This window comes from Rhinatrema bivittatum, chromosome 19, assembly GCF_901001135.1.
Source record: "Rhinatrema bivittatum chromosome 19, aRhiBiv1.1, whole genome shotgun sequence".
Taxonomy (NCBI): Eukaryota; Metazoa; Chordata; class Amphibia; order Gymnophiona; family Rhinatrematidae; genus Rhinatrema; species Rhinatrema bivittatum.
The window spans coordinates 43,400,716-43,424,897 of record NC_042633.1 but is presented as its reverse complement, the minus strand read 5'-3'; the positions used below and the strand labels follow the sequence as shown (position 1 = coordinate 43,424,897).

Genomic DNA, 24,182 nt, shown 5'->3' with positions numbered 1-24,182 from the left:
CTGAAAAACAGAGGGCGGCAATGAAGCTCAGGAGATTTTCCTTTTTTTTTTTTTTAAAAAGCTCGATTCTTAGAAAGACCGTGAGGCCCCTCTGCCCAATTAAGTCAGCTTGGAAAATCCCGGACAGAGCTATTATTCTCTCTCTCTTTCACAAGCAGCGGGTTTAACGCGTCCTCACGCCACGCCCTGCTAACTGGTGGAGCTCGCCGCCTCGGGATGGCGTGCAGGCCAGCAGCGGGTTCAGACAGTCGGGGAGGTCGTCCGTCCGTCCTGGAGAGAGAGGGAGCGGCCCCCCCTCCACACCTGCCCGGCTTCCTGGGCACTCCCAGTGCTGGCCGAGGAAAGCGATGTCGTCTTGCGATCCTCTGCTATCCTTTTCTTTCTAGCACTACAATAAGCCCTCGTGAGCCATTGGGGACACAGGCGGAGGGGGGGGAGAAAGCACCGCCACTGGCAGTGAAAAAAAAAAAACCAAAACACAAAACTCACTTTAGCAGGACTGAAATGGATGGTGCAGAGCCCCACACCTCTACATGATTTCCAGAAAACCAAAAATCAGGCAAGCTCAGGCTCATTGCAAGCGCGGCCTGCTGCTTCCTTCTCGCCCGACGGTGCCGCTCCGTCCTCAGCCCGACAGTGGATGTCTCAGCACCAGACGCCCGAGCCTGCGAGCCGCGTTGCATAATCTTCCTCAAGGCACAGCAACAAAAAAAAAAAAAAAGGTAAAAAGCATTTAAAAAAAAAAAAACAAAAAAAAACACAAACACCAGAAAATGCAGGCTTTGTGCTCCCAACGAAATCTGAATTCTGTTTGCACTCTGGAAGAACTTTATCCCTAGAAACCGAGCAGAGGGGAGAAGCTGCTGAAGGACAAATCACAGGGGAAATTAAAGCCAGGCCAGCCCGAGCCTTCAGCACCTGCCACGGCAGATCCCTCGTCCCTAACGGAAAGCCGCCGGCCCTCTGTACCCGTGACTTCTCAGGATAAGCGCCTCAGCAGCGCTCTTACAACACTAAGAGGGCCTCCCCTGCACCTCCCACGAACGAAGAGAGAGGCCGGACCGGCAGGGTGCGAGAAAACCCCGATCTCCCTCCCCCTGCCACGCTGTCTGTCTGTCTGTCTGCAGGTAAAGAAATGTAGTCTGGATTCCCTCGGTGGCCGATACCCTCAGGCTGGGCCCCCCCCCAGGCACCACGACGCCCCCGTGGGCGGGCAGTCAGGGGCCACACGACTGCTTTCAGTCTCCCCGGAGTGAAGCGGAAGCTTTCCAGAAACGCTTGGTACGGTTTTCTCTTCTCTCTAGGAAACAGAGCCTTTCCCCTTCTAGGCAAATCTAGATCCTGTACATCTCTATCTCTATAAAACCCCAAAGATTTTCCAGCGCTCCCCGCTCGGTGAAACAATTATAAGGGACGGTGTGCACTACTCCTCTGGCAGACATTAAAAGAAAGGGGTGAGACTGGCTGAAATGAAAGCGGCTGGCCCGGCCCGCCCCCCGCTGCTGCTCCTCCTCCTCAGGGCAGCCCCTCAGCGGAGGTCCCGGCGTCCTCGTGGCTGCCGCTCTCGAAGCCGCCCTGCTCCACGCCCAGGATGTCCGGCTCCATCTTGCCCGTGTCGTTGATGAAGCTGGTGTAAGTGTCGCCCTCGGCCATCAGCAGCTTCAGCTTGGGGATCCAGCTCTTGCGGACCACGCGACGGGCGTTCGTGCACATGTCGGCCGCGATGGCGTTCATCTCGCTCTCCTTGAAGTTGGGTGCAAAGTTCTGGCAGTAGACTGGGGGGGGGGGGGGGGGGGGGGGGGGGGGGAGAGAGGAGAGGTGAGCTTCTGGAGCAATCTCCATTCCCCCCCCCCCTGAGATGAGAAAGCGCGGGTCCTCCCCTCCCCATCTCATCCTCTGCTCTCCCTGCTCCAGTTTAAACCACCCTCCCCACCCCAGGACGTAACCCCAGCCATTGGGCCTGTGTGTCCCCCACCCCAGGACGTAACCCCAGCCATTGGGCCTGTGTGTCCCAACAACTCTCCCCCTCCCCCCATCCTCTACAGCACAACCAAGCCTGCAGGGCCCTGACCGTCAACCACTCCCCCCCCCCCCCCCCCAGCCCAACGTCCGGCCGTCAGAGTGCCGTCTCCACCCTCCCCGCCTGCAGGGTGCTCTCCATCCCCACCACCCCCTGGAAGAAAATCCGACTCGCGGGGCTGTCTGTTCACCCCCCCCCCCCAGGACGAGTCCCACTCCGGGGGGGGGGGGGGGGGGGGGGCCTGCGCGAGACTCACATTTCACTGCGTGAAGGACTCTGCTGTCCAGTGGCTTTCGACTAGGGTCGTTGGTGGAAGAACGGATGCCGGTCCCACAGCTGTTTGCCAGGGTGTTCCTGCGGAAGAGCGGCATCGCATTATACAGGGCCAGGCCCCCCCACAGCTAATGCCCTCGCCCAGGCTCCCCAGGTACTCACCGATCGAAGAACGAGGCCAGCAGGCGCCTCAGCAGCACCTTGTGCCGCGTGCCCGCGCTGACGTGGCAGTTCATCAGCTGCGCGCGGGTGATGTACACGTTGGTGCCTATGGGGGGGGGGGCGAGGAGCGGCACGTCACAGAGGGGTTACACAGCACCCAGGCCCCGCTCCGCCCCCCCCCCCCCGCCCAGCCCCGCCCCTTACCTATCACCAGCTCCAGCTTCTCGGCCGGGTCTCCCTCCTCGTACAGCTTAGGGTGGCAGCGGTTCCCGATCTGATTAATGAGCTCCGCGGGCAGACAAGCCAGGTCCTGCCTGAGCCGCATCCGGCTGCGGGACTCCGAGGGGGACTGCTCGGGGAGAGCCTCCACCTTCTCCGCTGGGGCAAGCAGCAAAAAGGAGGAGAAAGGATTAGCGGGGGAATGCCAGGGGGGCCCTGGATGTAGCCGGGGCGAGTCTGTCAAACCTTTACTGTCTCGTGCACTAGAGCAGCGCCTCCAAGCCTCCCCTGGAGGCAGGGTTTCAGGGGACCCACAAGGAATATGCATGAGAGAGGTTTAAATGCATTGGAGACCCAGGCAATGCAAATCTCTCTCTCGTGTGCACATTCACTGCGGCCATCCTGAAAACCCAACTACCTGCACTAGAGGGATCTCACCTCTGTCAGCCACCTTCTTCCCAGAAAACATGAAAACAGGACAAAGGCGATGTTCTACGTCCACTTACATGAGACAGGTTATTTATCACGAGAACGGCCAGCTCTGGGCACCGCTCTCCCACTCCCTTCCCCTGCCACCGTGCAGTCGCCACTCCCCAAACCCCCAGCACTGAGCCGGCCGGCCCTGAATCTGTCACCACTTCCCCCACACCCCAAGGCAGCCCCTGCGTTGCCACTGCGTTCTCATTCCCCCCGAGCCGTCGCCGCTCGCCACATTCCCCCCGCAGCGAGTCAGCCAGCCCCCAATCCTCCAGGTGCAAGGTCGACCAGCCCTGGGCCTGTTGCCCTGGAAGCGAGCTGGCCCGCCTCGGAGTGGTCACTGCTCTCCCCCCCCCCCCCCCCCCCAGCAGCGAGCCGGCCAGATCCAGAGCTACTGCCGCTACTCCCAACCCCAGCGGCTCACCTGACTGGTTGACATTCATCATGCTGTACATGGTGTACATGTTGCAGATCTGCCGGTACTGCTCATCTGAGCCTTCCTCCACCACGTCCTCCTCCTCGTCCTCCTCGTTGTGGTAGGAGCCGGGGCTGTCGCTGGTGTAGGCGCTGGAGGTCCCGGGGCTGGTGCGCTCCGACGTGCTGGGCCCGCTGCCCGCCGCCGCCTGCCTGTTCGGCCCGGCCTCCGCCGAGAAGCGGGGCATCTTCCTGTTGCCGTTGGTCTCCTTCTGGCCACTGTCCCACAGGCGCTTGGCTACCGGCGTGCACTGCACAGAGTCCGAGTCCTGGCTCTCCGTCTTCACGCGGGACACCAGGGGCAGCGGCGTGTTACAGGAGGCGCGGGAGGAGGTCTGGGCCACGGGGCTCTGCGGCTCCGAACCGGGAGCCTCCTCGCCGTGCAGCCCCTGGGAGTCGCAGCTCGGGGAGCTGACCTTCAGAAAGAACTCTGTCCCCTTCTCCATGATCTCCTGGATCTGCAGGAAGCCGGCCGTGTACATGAGCAGGAACTGGTCGCCCACGTTCATGCTGAGCCGGCCGGTGTAGCAGAAGCTGAGGATCTGCTGGAAGGACTGGGGCTGCACCGCCGCGGGCAGCTCCACCACCGCGCTCTTGCTGCTGTTGAAGAGGTCTCGGAAGTAGGAGCTGCTGGCCGCCAGCACGGCCCGGTGGGCTTTGAACGCATGGCCCTTCACCACCACGGACACGTCACAGTACAGGCCCTGCAGCCGCTGCTCGTTTAAGCACTCCAGGATGCTGTTCCCAAAATTCGGGATCTCCATCTGCAAAGTCTGAGCCATGGTGGCAAGTCCAGATCTGCTGGGGGGAAAGGACAGAGAAAGAGACGTCAAGGACCAGACACTTTCGGCGCACTCGTGCCAGACTCTCTGATTCAATAAGTGTCAATAACTTATTGCTCCCAACCTAGAAAAACAGCCTGGAGGGCGAGGCTGAATCCCTGGTTCTTAGCTGTGGATCTCCAGGCTGGGAGCAATGGCTCTCTAAGGACAGACGAATAGGAAGCAGGAGCTAGCCTGTGCATGATGTCTCCCTGATGAGAGATGGACAATAAGGAGGGAGCTTGTGCGCGATAGCTCCCTGAGGAGGAGCTCTCTTCCCCAATGCCACAGTGGATACTTCAGCACATCAACAGCAAACTCACTCACCCCTACGGCAGCTTGATGTGAGCATCTTCTGAAGAACCAGAGACTGAAAGACCACAAGCCCCAGCTATAGCCAGATCTACAAAGGCACCTAACAGCAACCTCCAGTAACAGCAAGATCCAACCACTTCCCACTGCACTCCCTGCTATTCCAGTACTGAGACCCTCACACACACACAGCTCTGCCAATGCACCTCACTCCTGCCCTGCAGCACCCCCTGCTATTCCAGTACTGAGACCCTCACACACAGCTCTGCCAATGCTCCTCACTCCTGCCCTGCAGCACCCCCTGCTATTCCAGTACCGAGACCCTCACACACACACAGCTCTGCCAATGCACCTCACTCCTGCCCTGCAGCACCCCCCTGCTATTCCAGTACTGAGACCCTCACACACAGCTCTGCCAATGCACCTCACTCCTGCCCCGCAGCACCCCCTGCTATTCCAGTACTGAGACCCTCACACACACACAGCTCTGCCAATGCACCTCACTCCTGCCCTGCAGCACCTCCTGCTATTCCAGTACTGAGACCCTCACACACAGCTCTACCAATGCACCTCACTCCTGCCCTGCAGCACCTCCTGCTATTCCAGTACTGAGACCCTCACACACACACAGCTCTGCCAATGCACCTCACTCCTGCCCTGCAGCACCTCCTGCTATTCCAGTACTGAGACCCTCACACACAGCTCTGCCAATGCACCTCACTCCTGCCCTGCAGCACCCCCTGCTATTCCAGTACTGAGACCCTCACACACAGCTCTGCCAATACACCTCACTCCTGCCCTGCAGCACCCCCTATTCTAGTACTGAGACCCTCACACACAGCTCTGCCAATGCACCTCACTCCTGCCCTGCAGCACCCCCTGCTATTCCAGTACTGAGACCCTCACACACAGCTCTGCCAATGCACCTCACTCCTGCCCTGCAGCACCCCCTGCTATTCCAGTACTGAGACCCACACACACAGCTCTGCCCATGCACCTCACTCCTGCCCTGCAGCACCCCCTGCTATTCCAGTACTGAGACCCTCACACACAGCTCTGCCAATGCACCTCACTCCTGCCCTGCAGCACCCCCTGCTATTCCAGTACTGAGACCCTCACACACAGCTCTGCCAATGCACCTCACTCCTGCCCTGCAGCACCCCCTGCTATTCCAGTACTGAGACCCTCACACACAGCTCTGCCAATGCACCTCACTCCTGCCCTGCAGCACCCCCTGCTATTCCAGTACTGAGACCCTCACACACAGCTCTGCCAATGCACCTCACTCCTGCCCTGCAGCACCCCCAGTAAACCTCGATGGGCTTGCACTCTGACACTAATCACTACAGTCATTAATAAAGCATAAAACATGGCTGGCTCAGTGCACCTTAGTATTAAGGAAAATTCACACCTTGATCAGTAAAGCAGCCTCTTCAGTCATGAATAGGATCTGGGAAATGAGAGCAGGGGAAAAAGGACAGTACAGTGCTGAAAGCTGGGGAGCATCCTGGGGCAGCCTGACAGCAGTGCCTGCAGGTTACATAACCATGATTTCAGAATCTTTTGTCTGCTCTTGTGAATGCTGTACATACGCAAATCTGTTTAAACTAGAATCACCCTGCTATTCCAGTGCTGCGATGCCTCCCCAGCTCCTGCAGCACCCCCTGCTATCTTTGGCATGATCTGATAACTTGCCAACCTAGCAGGACGAGGGGGTGTATGTGTCTGTGTGTGCGTGAGTTTTCCTGAGCCTGCAACACGCCGCCAGCAGCTTCCAGACTCCCTTCCAGACAATGCAGTATTAGGGAGCAGAGAGAGAGAGAGGGGGGAGTGCGCATCTGTAACCTGAGGGGGAAGGGGGGGCCTTCTCTGTACCACGTGTAAAGCAGTGCGGCTGCCGTGTTAGTCCACTTGAATGCACTGGAATAAAAGGTTAAACCGAAAAAACAAGGCAAGACCTCGTTACTGGACGAGACTAATGTATTTCTCGCCAGGCTCTCACTGCAGAAGCCGTGAAGCAGCAGAGCGAGCGGAGGACAGGCCGACACCTCCTTGGGGGTGGCAGAACCAGCCCTCGGAAGGTTTAACACAATCCAGCGATCAGACAATTCAGACCCCCTACCCTGTTAGATTTCCCCAGAAGTGTCAGGTTTTGCTTGCTCTATTCTGACTAGAATAGAAGAGCATTCGCTCTCAAAAGCTACTCAAGACACATATCTGGTTAGTCCAATAAGGAGGTTATCCCCTTATATACATAGTTTTACTCTTCATTTCTACAATGGTTTCTTCTCCAAGGGGAATGTGCTCCTATCTGCAGCTGGGGAGGGGAGTCCTGGGGTCTGCCTGTCCTCGGAGAGATGGGGGGCACCGTGCGTACAACGGGTCCTCAGCACGGTGTGCATGGCAAAAACATAGCAAGCACAAAAAACCCAGGTATTATTTGCATTATATTGACTTCTAGCGCACAAATCTGAACTCAGTTTATAAAAGACTGCACAAAAAAAAAATGTTTGCGCTCATGGCCTTTCTGATATTAGATAGCACATGTGCGCTCGTCTACACAATAATGTAAGCGCACCCCTCTGCGCCCGGTTTGGGAGGTGGGGGTGTTGGACTGGGGTTGCAAATAAATGCAGCCCCCTGCAGGGATCAATTCTGCTCTTCATGGCTTGCAGCAGACGCAGGTTGATTGGAGGCTGCAACTGCCACCAGCTCCACCTTTAAGCCCACACATCCCTTTTCCTTGGCTTTGCTTTGTATTTACCACCAGCTTTTTGGAGAAATAGCAGCACGAGAGCAGTTTTACAGGGAGAACGTGTGCGGGAGACCAACAGAGCAGCAAAAATCACATTTCAGCTTAGCAATAGAAAGGTGCGGCAGAGGATTCATGGCTTTGTATCAGCAGCCAATCGGTCAATCAGTTTGTGGCAGCCCGCGGAGGATGCCAAGCACCGTCCCATATTCCCTTTCACATCCTAGCCAGCCCTGGGTTCCTTAGGGCTCTTCTGCTGCTCCCGAGGACATCGCTGGCTCAGCAGGCAGCAGTACAGAGAGCTCCTTGTACATGAAGGCCTCCCCAGTCTGCTCACCTGAAGGCCCAAAGTGCTTTGAAAAACAAAGCACTAATGTGACTGAAACGATGGGGGGGGGGGGGGGGGGGGGGGTGGGGGGGGGGTGTGGTTGAGTAATTCCATGTTCTGGGCTGAGGACAGGGTTTCTCTCCAGGCCTGTCCCTGCTGTGTCACAGTCTGTGTCTTCCCGTAACCCGATCTCTGCCATCAGTTCGCTCCTACAGGCACGAAATGGAAGCCAGGACGTGATCCTCGGCTCCAGCCAAACACTACCCTGCAGCTTCAGAAGAGCGCAAGCCCATCCCATCTCTCCTTGCTCTTCCCTGGTGCTCAACCCAGCCCCTGCTAGGATCCAGGAACCTTTTCCACCTCTGCTGGAAAGCCACTTCTTGCATCCATCACCACCACCCTCTCACATTCGGGCACGAACGCAGGTCTGAAAGTGACTGATGAAACCGATCCAAGACTGGGCATGATCGATCCCAGGTCATTGAGTGGACCCACATCATACTGCTTCCACTCTTCCATGGCCTCTTACTGTTGTAGGGGTTTGAAGGGCCGAGATTCTCTTAGCAGAATCTTCCTTTTAAGCCTGAAGAGACGGCTGATGGGATACATGATAGAGGTCTATAAAATCACGAGGGGCGTGGAACAGGTAAATGCAAGTTGATTTATTTACTCTTTCAAAAAATAAAAAAAGACTAGGGGGCACTCCATGAAGTTAGTAAGTAGCACATTTAAAACAAATTGGAGAAACTTCTTTTTCCACTCAACGCACAATTAAGCTCCGGAATTCATTGTCAGAGGATGTGGTAAAGGCAGTTAGAGTAGCTGGGTTTAAAGAGGTCTGGACAAGTTCCTGGAGGAGAAGTCCATAAACTTATTAATCAAGTAGACGTGGGGAATAGCCACTGCTTATTCCTGGGTGTTAGTAACATGGGATCTGTCTCATGTTTGGGATCCTGCCAGACAGTCATGTTCCTCCACAGTAGTCTCCCAAAAATTGATTTATTTCTTCATCTAAGCCTTGGAGATGTCCTTGAAACACTTTTCTTGTAGTCCTCTTCAGCATTTGCCTTAACCAAACTGGAGAAGAAAACTTGCTTCAGAAGTCCAACATCCAGGCAACACAGCTGGCGTAACAAGGTTAATATCAGATGATCGTTGCTGTGGGGCTTGTGGCATTTGATTCTGAGAGAGGAGGTAAGGCTGCACCAGGCTTATGGCTTTTTTTTTTTTTGAGGATCTTCCTCTGACAACATTGATGATACTTCTCTAGCACCCTGCGGTCTCACCTCCGTATAAGTAAGCTGGGGGTCATGGCTGCTACATAAACCAGGAGACTAATGTGACAATCATTGCGTGCCTGCTTCCTCACATGACCATTGCACATTTGAGGCAATGCTGGATTTCTTCGGATGTAGCCTTCCGGTAAATGGATTCAAGAGGTACAGAAAAACGTTATAAATGTTCTGAGTTACCCTGTGACTCTGAAATTGCTAAAACTGGGAACAGAGCTACGTGATGGAGGACCTTAACCTTCTGAGCATTAAGGGTCAATCTCATTTATTTGTAGGCCTCAATAAATACATCAGAGACTGCCTGAAGAGTCACATCTGAGAAGGCTTATGCTACAAGGTCATCAACAAGCTGGAGCTTGATTACCAAAAACGGGGGAGGTCTGAAGATCCATTTGGGAGCCAAACACTACAGGATCGTCAGTTTGTTGGAGCTCAATAACTGTCGTCAGCATTATCTGAAGTGCCACTGGAGAGCTCACACTACAGGATCGTCAGTTTGTTGCAGCTCAATAACTGACGTCAGCATTATCTGAAGACCCACTGGAGAGCTCACACTACAGGATCATTGGTTTGTTTGGAACTCAATGACTGAAGGGGAGGTCCGAAAATCCATTTGTGGACTCGCACTAAAGGATCATTGGCATGCAGGAGCTCGATGACTGAAGTCGGTCTTGGTTCCGAACCAGATACAGCTGAGGCAGTCAGATCCACCACCGTTTCTAAGCAGAAATATTTTCTACAGTGCTACAAAAAAAAATGCTATCCCCAAGTCTTATGAGAATTACAACTTCCTACCATGATACCCTCCATTTAATGAAAACCAGTCTTTGCTTACACAACAAAATGGGTATAAATTAAACAATGCTGTGTTTTTTGAGACACAATGTATAAAGTAGGAACGATTAGACCAATTCAGAATCAGCGTGTGAGAAACGGTAGATGAACCCTGGTTCCCTTAGCCCAACTAATTGGCTAATTAGAATCAGGCAACAAGTGAACAAGAGCAAACCTGCATGTCTGTCCTATGTAAACGTCCAAAAGGTTTTGAGTTTGGGTCTTCACCATAAAAGTCATGACCAAAAGAAACTTCTGAGGACCTATGTGTAAGTAGGTGATGCCCATCTTTCTGGACATGGTTACAAGACCATTTCTAAACATCTGGGGCACCATCCATCCACTGTTGGACAGATAAGTCTGCAAATGGAAAAAGCCAAAGACCACTGTGACTCTACGCAGGAGAGGTCGTCATGCCAAGATCACCCCAAGAGCAAACTGGAATATCATGCACAAAATCACAGACAACCACAGACTAACCTCTAAAGATCTGCAGGCCTCTCTCCTATCAGCTGTGAGGGATCATGCATTAACCATCAGGAAAAAAAACAAACCAGAATGTGAATGCTGTTCATTGGAGGAGAGCTAGGAAGAAACCACTGCTCCCAAGGAAAGAGCATTTTTGCATGCCTTGGGTTTGCCAGAGACTATCTGGATGACCCACAAGACATCTAGAAAAACGTTCTCTGGACAGATGAGTCAAAAATTGGTCATAAGTGGGTCATGCAGCAAAACAACTCTTAAAACATTCAAATTAATCCACTAGAGAATGACAGAAGAAACGATATTGTGTTTTGGACTGGTCACATTCAAATCCCAACCTAAACCTTATTGAAATGTTGTGGCAAGACCAGAAGTGAGCTGGTTCAGGCAAAGAAGCCCTTAAATGTCAGAGATGAAACAGGTCTGTACGGAAGAATGGACCAAAATTCCTCAAGAACAATGTGGAAGTCTGAGCAACAGTTACAGGAAACATTTAGGTGAAGTTATCATTGCTTAAGGAAGTGCCATCAGTTACTGAATGAAGAGGTCGCCTACTTTTTCGTGCAAAGACAGAAACATGATGGCAAAAAAAAAAAAAAAAAAAAAGACCATATGGCTTATCCAGTCTGCCCAGTTCCTCAGCTCTACAATCCCCACCACTCCCTTGGGGATCCCCAGTGCTTGGTTCATTTTATTTGATTTTTATTACGCTTTTTCGCACTTCAAAGCGGATTATATTCAGGTATTGCAGAAATATCCCTGTCCCCAGAAGGCTTACAACCTACATTTGTACCTGAAGCGACTTGCCCAAGGTCACAAGGAGTGGCAGTGGGATTTGAATCCCCGATTTCTCTGGTTCACAGCCCATCCTCTGACCCAACAGGCACTCCACTCCTTGTCCCATGCTTTCTTGAATTCAGAAACTGTCCTTGTCTCTACCACCCTCCATGGGAAGGCTGTTACGTGCATCCACTATCACCCATTTACTCTCACATCGTAAAAGGCTCGCCTCCTGTGCCTGGATACCTTAGAGGTATTTAAATGTCTATCTTATCTCCCCTGTCTCACCTTTCCTCTAGGGTGTATGCTTATATCTTTAAGTCTATCCCCATATGCTTTACAGTGAAGACCAATGACCATTTCAGTTCCCATTCTAGTCCTCATGATCTTAAAGACCTCTATCATATCCCCCCTCAGCCGTCTCTTCTCCAAGCTGAACAGCCCTAACGTCTTCAGTTTTTCCTCATAGGGGAAGCTGTTCCATGCCCTTTATCATTTTGGTTTCCTTAGAAGCCTCTCATGAGGAACTTTGTCCAATGCCTTCTGAAAATCCAAATATACCACATCTACCGGTTCACCTTCAGTCCATCATATCCTGAGCTATTCCCCTTTCTAAAGGCCTGGGATAAGTCCTTGGCTCTGATCATGTATCACTCCAGTAACATTTCATTTCCTTAAAACTTAAAGGGGTGAAGCTTGAAACACTAATTCTAATTCCTTTATTACTCCCTATAGTTCTTTCTCCAGTCATTACACAGTCACTCAAATATAATCAGAGCACAACTTTATTTTCCTTGTCCTTTAGTTAGCCAACCAGGTTAAGAATTCATCCCAAAATATCAGAGTTCAGGGAATTTCAATTAGCTTCAATGCAGGACTTTTTGGTGCCTGAGAGCAAGTTAACAGCTGAAAGAAAGATTTAAGCTTGTTACAAACAACTTCCGTTCATTTTTGGTAACTGCCTTCAGAGTTTAAGGTCCCGCAAACGCACCTCACTATGGGCTCATTCCAGGGTACTTCCCTAACCACTGCAAACTTTCTAGCACAAACATCCTTGGAACTAAACCCAACACACCGATCTCTTTATAACAATATTAGTTAGAACACTCTTCCATAGAAGTTTTAATCCATTATGCAGACGCTCCTAGCAGATAAGAAAAAAAAAAAAAAGTCCAGTCCCCAAGACTACCAATTAGGGAATTTCTGTTAACTGCAACCTTCTGAGGCAGTGCTCTTGTACTAAACATACTCTTCAGCACGTCCCTGTTAGTTTCAAACACTCCAAAGCAGTACTCTGGTCACTGAGAGTTTATATTACAGGGTCCCAGGATATTCATAAGCTTCTCAGTGTTGCACGGCTAAGCTTAGTCTCCCTGTTCTTTTCCATTCAACACTGCTGCTTAAACAGACTTGTATATAGATCACTCTGGCCTTTCCCTAAAGTCAGTCTTCAGTAGATAAAGTAAGACCGTCTCTTCCTGGGTAATTATAGCATTTAACTTGACTATTAGTAGCAGTTTGTCCGGTTAGTTTCAGCATCCTCCTCCTCCTCAGCTGGGCTGGAAAGGAGCTGTGGGGAACTGCTAGATCTTCCCTAGTGCTATTGCAGACACCTCATACTCTGAAGCAGCTGCCAAGGGAGGTGTGACTAGCCACACCCCTGCTCATTCACCCTTGCTGGCTTTCAGCCAAAGTCAGTCAGCAAGGAATCCTGGGGAATGTAGTCCTAAACCAGTGATCTCAGCCCTGTTATTCTCAGACAAGAAAAAAAAAAAGTACTGCTTCTTTTTTTTAAAGGCATGGTTCCTTTTCTATGCAGGAACTACTACCAAATCATAACACCCACCACCATTCTCTCTCTAACCAAATCCTGTGTTCCACTAAGAGACTTAGAACTAAAATAGCTCCCTCTCTCGTAGGTTCCTGAACCAATTGTTCCATGAAGCAGTCATTTATTCCATCCAGGAACTCAACACCTCCAACATGCCCTGATGCTCCATTTACCCAGTCAATATTAGCGTAACTGAAATCTCCCATTATTACCACCCTGCCAAACTGGTTAGCTTCCTCGATTTTTTAGTATTTCATTCATTGTCCGTCATCATTTTGACCAAGTGGATGGCAGAATACTCCTATCACTAAAGTCTTCCCCAACACATGTGGGATTTCTACCCATAAAGATTCTACTGTACATTTAGTCTCTTGCAGGATCCAATGCTATCCTAGAAACAAATCACCCCCCCCAAGTTGATCCTCCCTATCATTGCGATATAATTTGTACCCCGGTATAGCACTGTCCCATTGGTTGTCCTCCTTCCACCAAGTCTCTGGTTATGTCAATCTCATCATTCACTGCTATACACTCTAACTCTCCCATCTTACTTCTCAGACTTCTGGCACTGGCATACAGACATTTCAAAGTGTGTTTTTTGTTTGTATTAACAACCTGCTTTCCAGCTGACAGGGATAATTTGGAGCCTTTTAACTGAGGTGGTTCTTGGCACATGGACTATGTTTGCTTTTATGGGAACTCTCTGTTGGGATGCCCTAACTCTTCTGTTGCGTTAGCATCCTTTAAAGATACCTCCCTCCAAACCATGCTCTGCTGAGCGACTGTCAGCTTTCTCCCTGCTCTATCTCCTTTTCAAAAGTTAGCGCCAGCAGCCTGGTTCCACCTCCCCTTCCCCAAAAGGTTCCCCAGTTTCTTACAAAACCCGAATCCCTTTTCCCTGCACCACTGTCTCTCTTTTGCAAACAGAAGAATTTCACTCCTTATACTACGCCGACTTGGGATTTTGCAGCTGAAATTTATTTATTTATTTATTTATTTTTAATTTTTATATACCGAAGTTCTTGTGGGAATTACAAATCACTCCGGTTTACATAAAACGATGAACTGCCCAACAGCGGATGGGGGCTTTACATAGAACTGTAGAACATAAGGAACAATAAAACCGGAAATGCATGACTCTGCCCCTATCATTCAAACTGGTATTACACCGACTCGGGAGTAGCTCAAAGTTTGGCCCTATCTGCCATCTTATTCAATATATATCTGCTACCACTGTCATCTTCTATCTGGTGTCGACAAAAATTGTAAAATATGCCAACATCCAATGTATTCTGCCATCAACACGTCTTGGAGCTACACTTTATCATTAGCTACTCTCTACCTAAAAACAATAAACACACGGTTATCTCATAACTGACACACTTAACGCAGCAAAAACAGAAATAATCTACCTACCATCCCAAATTCAACCTGTGCTCCTCCATCGGAACTTAAATTTGAAAACTGCTCCATGCCTATATCCAGACAAGCCCACAATTTAGGCGTCATTATAGATTCTAAATTAACCATGACACTGGAGAAGGTACAGAGAAGGACAATCAAAATGATAAAGGGGATGGAACAGCTTCCCTATGAGGAAAGACTAAAGAGGTTAGGACCTTTCAGCTTGGAGAAGAGACGGCTGAGGGGGGATATGATAGAGGTCTTGAACGAGTAGATGTGAATCGGTTATTTACACTTTCAGATAATAGAAGGACTAGGGGGCACTCCATGAAGTTAGCATGTGGCACATTTAAGACTAATCGGGGAAAATTCTTTCATTCAACGCACAATAAAGCTCTGGAATTTGTTGCCAGAGGATGTGGTTAGAGCAGTTAGTGTAGCTGGGCTCAAAAAAGGTTTGGATAAGTTCTTGGAGGAGAAGTCCATTAACGGCTATTAATGAAGTTTACTTAGGGAATAGCCACTGCTATTAATTGCATCAGTAGCATGGGATCTTCTTAGTGTTTGGGTAATTGCCAGGTTCTTATGGCCTGGATTGGCCACTGTTGGAAACAGGATGCTGGGCTTGAAGGACCCTTGGTCTGACCCAGCATGGCATATTCTTATGTTATAAAAACTTTACAAAATTTGATTAAAAAAAAACAAAAAACTAAAACCACTTCTTTTACCGGAGTGATTTGTAGTTCTTACAAGAACTTCGGTATATAAAAAATTAAAAATAAAATAAAAAATATATAAGGACTTTCACTCTGTACTTCAAGCTTTAATTCTAAATAACCGAAACTATGTTGGCACTTTGTAAGATAGTATCACCCTAGCTAAACATTAAATACAGGTGCCCATTTGTAAACCGTTGTGACTGTGCATAACCAAACTACGGTATAGAAAAAAGTTTTAAATAAATAAAAAATAAATAGTTTAGATTACTGTAGCTCACTTTATTTAGGACTTCCTGACCATAACTTACATCCTCTTCAACACAAACATTTGCTGCTCGACTACTCACCGATACACATACAATGTTACTGCCGTTTTGAAACAATTACACTGGTGACCAATTCGTCCACACATTCCACACAGAACCTTATCCATTATTCACAATTTTAAACAAGGTGCATCATCCTATTTGGCTGTGCTCGTCCTTACGTTTCCACCAACCTCCCTCCACACTTTGCACGTTCCAAACATCAAAACTGCCAGGGTTAGACCTAACTTGGAAACGCGCCTTCTCTGCCGTGGGACCCACACTCTGGGATTCACTACCCAGTTTCATCCAAAACTTATCGATACTCACTAGCATTCCCCGATTCTCAGACATGAACCCCTGTGCCTCCATTTTATTTTACAAAGCAATGTACCATTCTTTCCTGCCTTGCTTCACCTAACCTCTTATGTTTTTACTTTATTTTAAACTGATTGTGTATGTTTTTTTTTTTTATTTGTAAACCACTTGATCTGCTACAGTTTGTATAGGCGGTATAGAAAAATCTTTTAAACGACGACTTTTTTTTAGCATTAAATCTTAGCTCAGTCTAAGACTATTCTTCAAGCTTTGCTAGATCCCTCCATATATTCCACACCTTCTTGACAGTCTACCCTATGGAGATTTCAGTATAACCCACAAAAAAAGAATGCAAAAAAACCCAAAAACCTTTCCCAATAGTCCTGCAAGATTGCTTAGGGAAATGTTGAAAGGAACAGTTGCAAAGACTGATCTCAGAGGCAAACCACCAGTAATGCCCCTCTCTTCAGAGTAAACCCCCTTTACAGTTACCCTTTCAGATCTTCCACTCAATCAGTTGCTAACCCAGTCAGTCACCCTAGGACCCGCACCGATTTATTTATAAGCCACTATGTGGAGCTGCATCACAGGCCTTACTGAAATCCACCGCTCTCCCCTATTCAACTCTCTGGTCACCCAATCAAAGATATTTACAAGGCTCATCCGATAAGACCCAGCCCTGGTAAAGCCACGCTGCGTCAGATCTCGTATTCCAGAAAGTGCACTTCTCTGTTTTAGCAGCGATTCCATTAGTTTGCTCACCACAGAGGTCAGACCAACCCGGCCTGTAGTCCCCAGCCTCCTCCTTATGAACAGGAACCGCATCTGCCGGCCTTCCGACCTCCAGAACTACTCCAGGCTCCAAAGAAATATTGAAAAAAAGGTCGGCCAGCGGAGCAGCCAGGACATCTCCCAAGTTACCTCAATGTCCTGAGATGTATCGCATCTGGCCCCATCAGATTACCCACTTCAAGTTTAGTTAGCTCCTCACCGTCCTGAAAAATCGATTGAGGATCACCTCAGTGCCAGTCTTACTGGTGTCCATTTTCTGTGGTGCTCCTCCTGTCTCTCCTTCCTCCATGGACACCATTTTTCCTCATCAGCCCCTTCACGTCTGAGTCTCACAATGGTCTTGTGTCCCCCATTATACTGTATTTGCTGTTTTTCCTTCCATTTCGATTTTTGCATTCCTGACTACTTTCCCAGATATCGTCGCCTGTCTCCCTCTTTCTGCCTTCTCTTCAGGCTAATGAACGCCAACCTTTTCAGCTACTTCTTCAGAAAACCGTAAGGCTCTCATTCTCCTCTTCCCTTTATTTACTTTCCTACCAAAAAGATTAGTTGGCCCTTATATCATCTCGTTTTCGTTTTGCCCACTGCCCTTCCACCTCCCCTAGATTTTCTCCCCCCCCCCCCCAGTTAGGTTTCTGGAAGCCTTGGACCCTTGCCTTCAAAGCTTGGGCATTACATCTTTTTCTCTTCATTCTTTAATGGGAATCACAACTTACCAAGACCAATACTGCTCCTAGAACTCTGCCCGGGGTAGGATATAATGATTAGGTATGTGTGATAGGACCGTACTGTTTTCTCTCTCTCTCTATAACAGGGTAGGGTAATTACTATGAATACGCGATGGGAAAATACCGTTCTTTCAGCTTGGGGACAGGGTCTGATGAATTACTTTCCTCCTCTGACTAGCTACATACAGGAACACCCAAGATCTAATGTCTTTCAATCTCAGCATATGTAGCTTTCATAAACAGAAGCTCTGCAAGATCCATGCCACACCCCAAACAGAAATATGATAAGGAGTATCATTACATTTCATCTTGGCAAACTCAGGAACCCCCTCTACAGAGCATCTACAGAGAACCAAATACCCCCTAATAACCATTCATATTGTCATAACCATTAAACAAGCCTCCTTACTCAGTGCAAAACTAAACACATCTCCCCCTACTGCTCCTCATCCTCTCCCCCCCAATCACACAACCACATCTCCCCCTACTGCTCCTCATCCTCACCCCCCAAACACACAACCACATCTCCCCTACTGCTCCTTATCCTCTCCCCCAATCACACAACCACATCCCCCCTACTGCTCCTTATCTCCCCCCACTGCTCCTCATCCTCTCCCCCAACACACAACCACATCCTCCCTACTGCTCCTTATCCTCTCCCCCTACTGCTCCTCATCCTCTCCCCCCAAACACACAACCACATCCCCCCTACTGCTCCTTATCCTCTCCCCCTACTGCTCCTCATCCTCTCCCCTCAAACACACCACATCCCCCCTACTGCTCCTCATCCTCTCCCCCCAAACACACAACCACATCCCCCCTACTGCTCCTCATCCTCTCCCCCCCACTGCTCCTCATCCTCTCCCCCAAACACACAACCACATCCTCCCTACTGCTCCTCATCCTCTCCCCCCAAACACACAACCACATCCCCCCTACTGCTCCTCATCCTCTCCCCCCCACTGCTCCTCATCCTCTCCCCCAAACACACAACCACATCCTCCCTACTGCTCCTTATCCTCTCCCCCTACTGCTCCTCATCCTCTCCCCCTACTGCTCCTCATCCTCTCCCCCCAAACACACAACCACATCCCCCCTACTGCTCCTCATCCTCTCCCCCCCACTGCTCCTCATCCTCTCCCCCAAAACACACACCACATCCTCCCTACTGCTCCTCATCCTCTCCCCCAAAACACACAACCACATCCCCCCTACTGCTCCTCATCCTCTCCCCCCACTGCTCCTCATCCTCTCCCCCAAACACACAACCACATCCTCCCTACTGCTCCTTATCCTCTCCCCCTACTGCTCCTCATCCTCTCCCCCTACTGCTCCTCATCCTCTCCCCCCAAACACACAACCACATCCCCCCCTACTGCTCCTCATCCTCTCCCCCCAAACACACAACCACATCCCCCCTACTGCTCCTCATCCTCTCCCCCCAAACACACAACCACATCACCCTACCGCTCCTTATCCTCTCCCCCCAAACACACAACCACATCCTCCCTACCGCTCCTTATCCTCTCCCCCCAAACACACAACCATATCCCCCCTGCCGCTCCTTATCCTCTCCCCCCAAACACACAACCACATCCCCCCTGCTGCTCCTCATCCTCTCCCCCCAAACACACAACCACATCCCCCCTGCCGCTCCTCATCCTCTCCCCCCCAAACACACAACCACATCCCCCCTGCCGCTCCTTATCCTCACCCCCCCAAACACACAACCACATCCCCCCTACCGCTCCTTATCCTCACTCCCCCAAACACACAACCACATCCCCCTACCGCTCCTTATCCTCACTCCCCAAACACACAACCACATCCCCCCTACCGCTCCTTATCCTCTCCCCCCAAACACACAACCACATCCCCCCTACCCGCTCCTTATCCTCTCCCCCCAAACACACAACCACATCCCCCCTACTGCTCCTTATCCTCTCCCCCCAAACACACAACCACATCCCCCCTACTGCTCCTCATCCTCTCCCCCCAAACACACAACCACATCCCCCCTACTGCTCCTCATCCTCTCCCCCCAAACACACAACCACATCCCCCCTGCCGCTCCTCATCCTCTCCCCCCAAACACACAACCACCTCCCCCCTGCCGCTCCTCATCCTCTCCCCCCAATCACACAACCACCTCCCCCCTGCCGCTCCTCATCCTCTCCCCCCAAACACACAACCACCTCCCCCCTGCCGCTCCTTATCCTCTCCCCCCAAACACACAACCACCTCCCCCCTACCGCTCCTTATCCTCTCCCCCCAAACACACAACCACATCCCCCCTACTGCTCCTCATCCTCACTCCCCAAACACACAACCACATCCCCCCTACTGCTCCTCATCCTCACTCCCCCAAACACACAACCACATCCCCCCTACTGCTCCTCATCCTCACTCCCCAAACACACAACCACATCCCCCCTACTGCTCCTCATCCTCACTCCCCAAACACACAACCACATCTCCCCTACTGCTCCTTATCCTCTCCCCCTACTGCTCCTCATCCTCTCCCCCCAAACACACAACCACATCCCCCCTACTGCTCCTCATCCTCTCCCCCAAACACACAACCACATCCCCCCTACGGCTCCTCATCCTCTCCCCCCAAACACACAACCACATCCCCCCTACGGCTCCTCATCCTCTCCCCCCAAACACACAACCACATCCCCCCTACTGCTCCTCATCCTCACTCCCCAAACACACAACCACATCCCCCCTACTGCTCCTCATCCTCACTCCCCAAACACACAACCACATCTCCCCTACTGCTCCTTATCCTCTCCCCCTACTGCTCCTCATCCTCTCCCCCCAAACACACAACCACATCCCCCCTACTGCTCCTCATCCTCTCCCCCAAACACACAACCACATCCCCCCTACGGCTCCTCATCCTCTCCCCCCAAACACACAACCACATCCCCCCTACGGCTCCTCATCCTCTCCCCCCAAACACACAACCACATCCCCCCTACTGCTCCTTATCCTCTCCCCCAAACACACAACCACATCCCCCCTACGGCTCCTCATCCTCTCCCCCAAACACACAACCACATCCCCTCTGCTGCTCCTTATCCTCTCCCCCAAACACACAACCACATCCCCTCTACTGCTCCTCATCCTCTCCCCCCCAAACACACAACCACATCCCCCCTGCTGCGCCTTATCCTCACCCCCCCCAAACACACAACCACATCCCCTCTGCTGCTCCTTATCCTCACCCCCCCAAACACACAACCACATCCCCTCTGCTGCTCCTTATCCTCTCCCCCCAAACACACAACCACATCCCCTCTACTGCTCCTCATCCTCTCCCCCAAACACACAACCACATCCCCCCTACTGCTCCTCATCCTCTCCCCCCAAACACACAACCACATCCCCTCTACTGCTCCTCATCCTCTCCCCCCAAACACACAACCACATCCCCTCTACTGCTCCTCATCCTCTCCCCCCAAACACACAACCACATCCCCTCTACTGCTCCTCATCCTCTCCCCCAAACACACAACCACATCCCCTCTACTGCTCTTCATCCTCTCCCCCAAACACACAACCACATCCCCCCTACTGCTCCTTATCCTCACCCCCCCAAACACACAACCACATCCCCCCTGCCGCTCCTTATCCTCACCCCCCCAAACACACAACCACATCCCCCCTACCGCTCCTTATCCTCACTCCCCAAACACACAACCACATCCCCCCTACCGCTCCTTATCCTCACTCCCCCAAACACACAACCACATCCCCCCTACTGCTCCTTATCCTCTCCCCCCAAACACACAACCACATCCCCCCCTACTGCTCCTTATCCTCTCCCCCCCAAACACACAACCACATCCCCTCTACTGCTCCTTATCCTCACTCCCCCAAACACACAACCACATCCCCCCTACTGCTCCTTATCCTCTCCCCCCAAACACACAACCACATCCCCTCTACTGCTCCTCATCCTCTCCCCCAAACACACAACCACATCCCCCCTACTGCTCCTTATCCTCTCCCCCCAAACACACAACCACATCCCCTCTACTGCTCCTCATCCTCTCCCCCAAACACACAACCACATCCCCCCTGCCGCTCCTTATCCTCTCCCCCCAAACACACAACCACATCCCCCCTGCCGCTCCTTATCCTCACCCCCCCAAACACACAACCACATCCCCCCTGCCGCTCCTTATCCTCACCCCCCCAAACACACAACCACATCCCCCCTGTCGCTCCTTATCCTCACTCCCCAAACACACAACCACATCCCCCCTACCGCTCCTTATCCTCACTCCCCAAACACACAACCACATCCCCCCTACCGCTCCTTATCCTCACTCCCCAAACACACAACCACATCCCCCCTACCGCTCCTTATCCTCACTCCCCCAAACACACAACCACATCCCCCCTACCGCTCCTTATCCTCACTCCCCCAAACACACAACCACATCCCCCCCTACCGCTCCTTATCCTCACTCCCCCAAACACACAACCACATCCCCCCTACTGCTCCTCATCCTCTCCCCCCAAACACACAACCACATCCCCCCTACTGCTCCTCATCCTCTCCCCCCAAACACACAACCACATCCCCCCTACTGCTCCTCATCCTCTCCCCCCAAACACACAACCACATCCCCCCTGCTGCTCCTCATCCTCTCCCCCCAAACACACAACCACATCCCCCCTGCTGCTCCTCATCCTCTCCCCCCAAACACACAACCACATCCCCCCTGCTGCTCCTCATCCTCTCCCCCCAAACACACAACCACATCCCCCCTGCTGCTCCTCATCCTCTCCCCCAAACACACAACCACATCCCCCCTGCTGCTCCTCATCCTCTCCCCCCAAACACACAACCACATCCCCCCTGCTGCTCCTCATCCTCTCCCCCCAAACACACAACCACATCCCCCCTGCTGCTCCTCATCCTCTCCCCCCAAACACACAACCACATCCCCCCTGCTGCTCCTCATCCTCTCCCCCCAAACACACAACCACATCCCCCCTGCTGCTCCTCATCCTCTCCCCCCAAACACACAACCACATCCCCCCCTGCTGCTCCTCATCCTCTCCCCCCAAACACACAACCACATCCCCCCCTACTGCTCCTCATCCTCTCCCCCCAAACACACAACCACATCCCCCCCTACTGCTCCTCATCCTCTCCCCCCAAACACACAACCACATCCCCCCCTACTGCTCCTCATCCTCTCCCCCCAAACACACAACCACATCCCCCCCTACTGCTCCTCATCCTCTCCCCCCAAACACACAACCACATCCCCCCCTACTGCTCCTCATCCTCTCCCCCCAAACACACAACCACATCCCCCCCTACTGCTCCTCATCCTCTCCCCCCAAACACACAACCACATCCCCCCTACTGCTCCTTATCCTCTCCCCCCAAACACACAACCACATCCCCCCTACTGCTCCTCATCCTCTCCCCCCCAAAACACACAACCACATCCCCCCTGCTGCTCCTTATCCTCTCCCCCCAAACACACAACCACATCCCCCCTGCTGCTCCTTATCCTCTCCCCCCAAACACACAACCACATCCCCCCTACTGCTCCTCATCCTCTCCCCCCAAACACACAACCACATCCCCCCTACTGCTCCTCATCCTCTCCCCCCAAACACACAACCACATCCCCCCTACTGCTCCTCATCCTCTCCCCCCAAACACACAACCACATCCCCCCTACTGCTCCTCATCCTCTCCCCCCAAACACACACCACATCCCCCCTACTGCTCCTTATCCTCTCCCCCCAAACACACAACCACATCCCCCCTGCTGCTCCTCATCCTCTCCCCCCAAACACACAACCACATCCCCCCTACTGCTCCTCATCCTCACTCCCCAAACACACAACCACATCCCCCCTGCCGCTCCTCATCCTCACTCCCCAAACACACAACCACATCCCCCCTACTGCTCCTCATCCTCTCCCCCCAATCATATAAAGACATCACCTTTACTGCCCCTCGGTTTTGCCCCAGTGCTCCTCTGGTGTCCTGGGCCTGGTCACCGCCTCGGCTCTGCCCGAGGTGGGGGTGCGGGATGGGTCCGAGGTGAGGTCTCGGGGCCGGGAGCGGATGGGGGGGTGGCGGGCGTTGTCTGTAAGTCTCGCGCTCCTCTCCCGGGATCCCCAGACGCCTGCCTTCCCTCCCCGGCCCTGCGAGCGGTGGGTCCCAGGCCTCGGCCTCTCCTCTCACCTCCCTCCGGCGGCGGCTCCGGCTCTCAGCAGCGGCTCCGGCGGCCATTCATTGTCGGCCAGGCCGCGATGCGGAGCGCCGAGCCATGCACCCGCCAACAGCCAGCAACCGCCGGAGCCGAGCGCCGAGCAATCCACCCGCCAGCCACCAGACACTGAGCGCCTGTGCGCCGTGTCCCTGCAATAAAGCTTCTTCACAGTGACGTAACCCTTCCCCCGCCCCTCCTTCTCTGCGCCTGTGCGCTGTGTCCCTGCCATAAAGTTTTCACTGCGTCACTTTCTCATAGGTCTCGAGCTTCCACGCTGTGTGCATGCACACTGACGTAGCCCTTCTATCTTTGCGTCACTCATTCATACACTGTGTGCCGTGTCTTTACAATAAAGCTTCTTCATAGTGACGTCACTGCGGCATATAATAACCTATAGATATGAGGGCAGAAAAGGACCAAATGGTCCATGCAGGCTGCCCCGCAAGCTTTTTAAGGCCTGTGCTTTAACATTTGGAAGAGAGACTGGTGGAGCTCTTCTTCTGGCCAGGCCACAGGAGTGCTCTCCACGTCCGCACGGCCTGCTCAGCAGAGGTGTCTGCAATGTGGGCACATGCCTTGCGTTTGCAATGTTCTAGGCTTG

At 52.1% G+C, this 24,182-nt stretch overlaps 1 protein-coding gene across 3 annotated transcripts; it reads right to left on the bottom strand.

The window, feature by feature from the left end:
- On the bottom strand, positions 1-23,717 carry NACC1 (nucleus accumbens associated 1). 3 transcript variants are annotated; one of them, XM_029585117.1, is made up of 6 exons: positions 23,311-23,717; positions 3,576-4,423; positions 2,660-2,833; positions 2,456-2,561; positions 2,277-2,374; positions 1-1,775 (listed from the first exon to the last, which is right to left on the bottom strand). In XM_029585117.1, exons 2-6 carry the CDS (start codon positions 4,405-4,407, stop codon positions 1,516-1,518), a joined length of 1,470 nt encoding a protein of 489 aa, XP_029440977.1. In that variant the 5' UTR covers positions 4,408-4,423; positions 23,311-23,717; the 3' UTR covers positions 1-1,515. The 3 variants fall into 3 exon arrangements, with proteins under 3 accessions (XP_029440977.1, XP_029440979.1, XP_029440978.1); XM_029585119.1 differs by having other exon boundaries at positions 3,576-4,426; positions 23,554-23,716; XM_029585118.1 differs by having other exon boundaries at positions 23,554-23,716.
- Positions 23,718-24,182: the final 465 nt, after the last annotated feature.

What these genes read in the sequence shown, in the direction of transcription:
- NACC1 (XM_029585117.1), bottom strand. Translation starts at nt 4,407, where the DNA reads ATGGCTCAGACTTTGCAGATGGAGATCCCGAATTTTGGGAACAGCATC. An exon ending in GAAGCTGGAGCTGGTGATAG is followed by an intron (nt 2,562 to 2,659) that starts GTAAGGGGCGGG and finishes CCCCCCCCATAG; the next exon opens with GCACCAACGTGTACATCACC. An exon ending in CTGGCCTCGTTCTTCGATCG is followed by an intron (nt 2,375 to 2,455) that starts GTGAGTACCTGG and finishes GCTCTTCCGCAG; the next exon opens with GAACACCCTGGCAAACAGCT.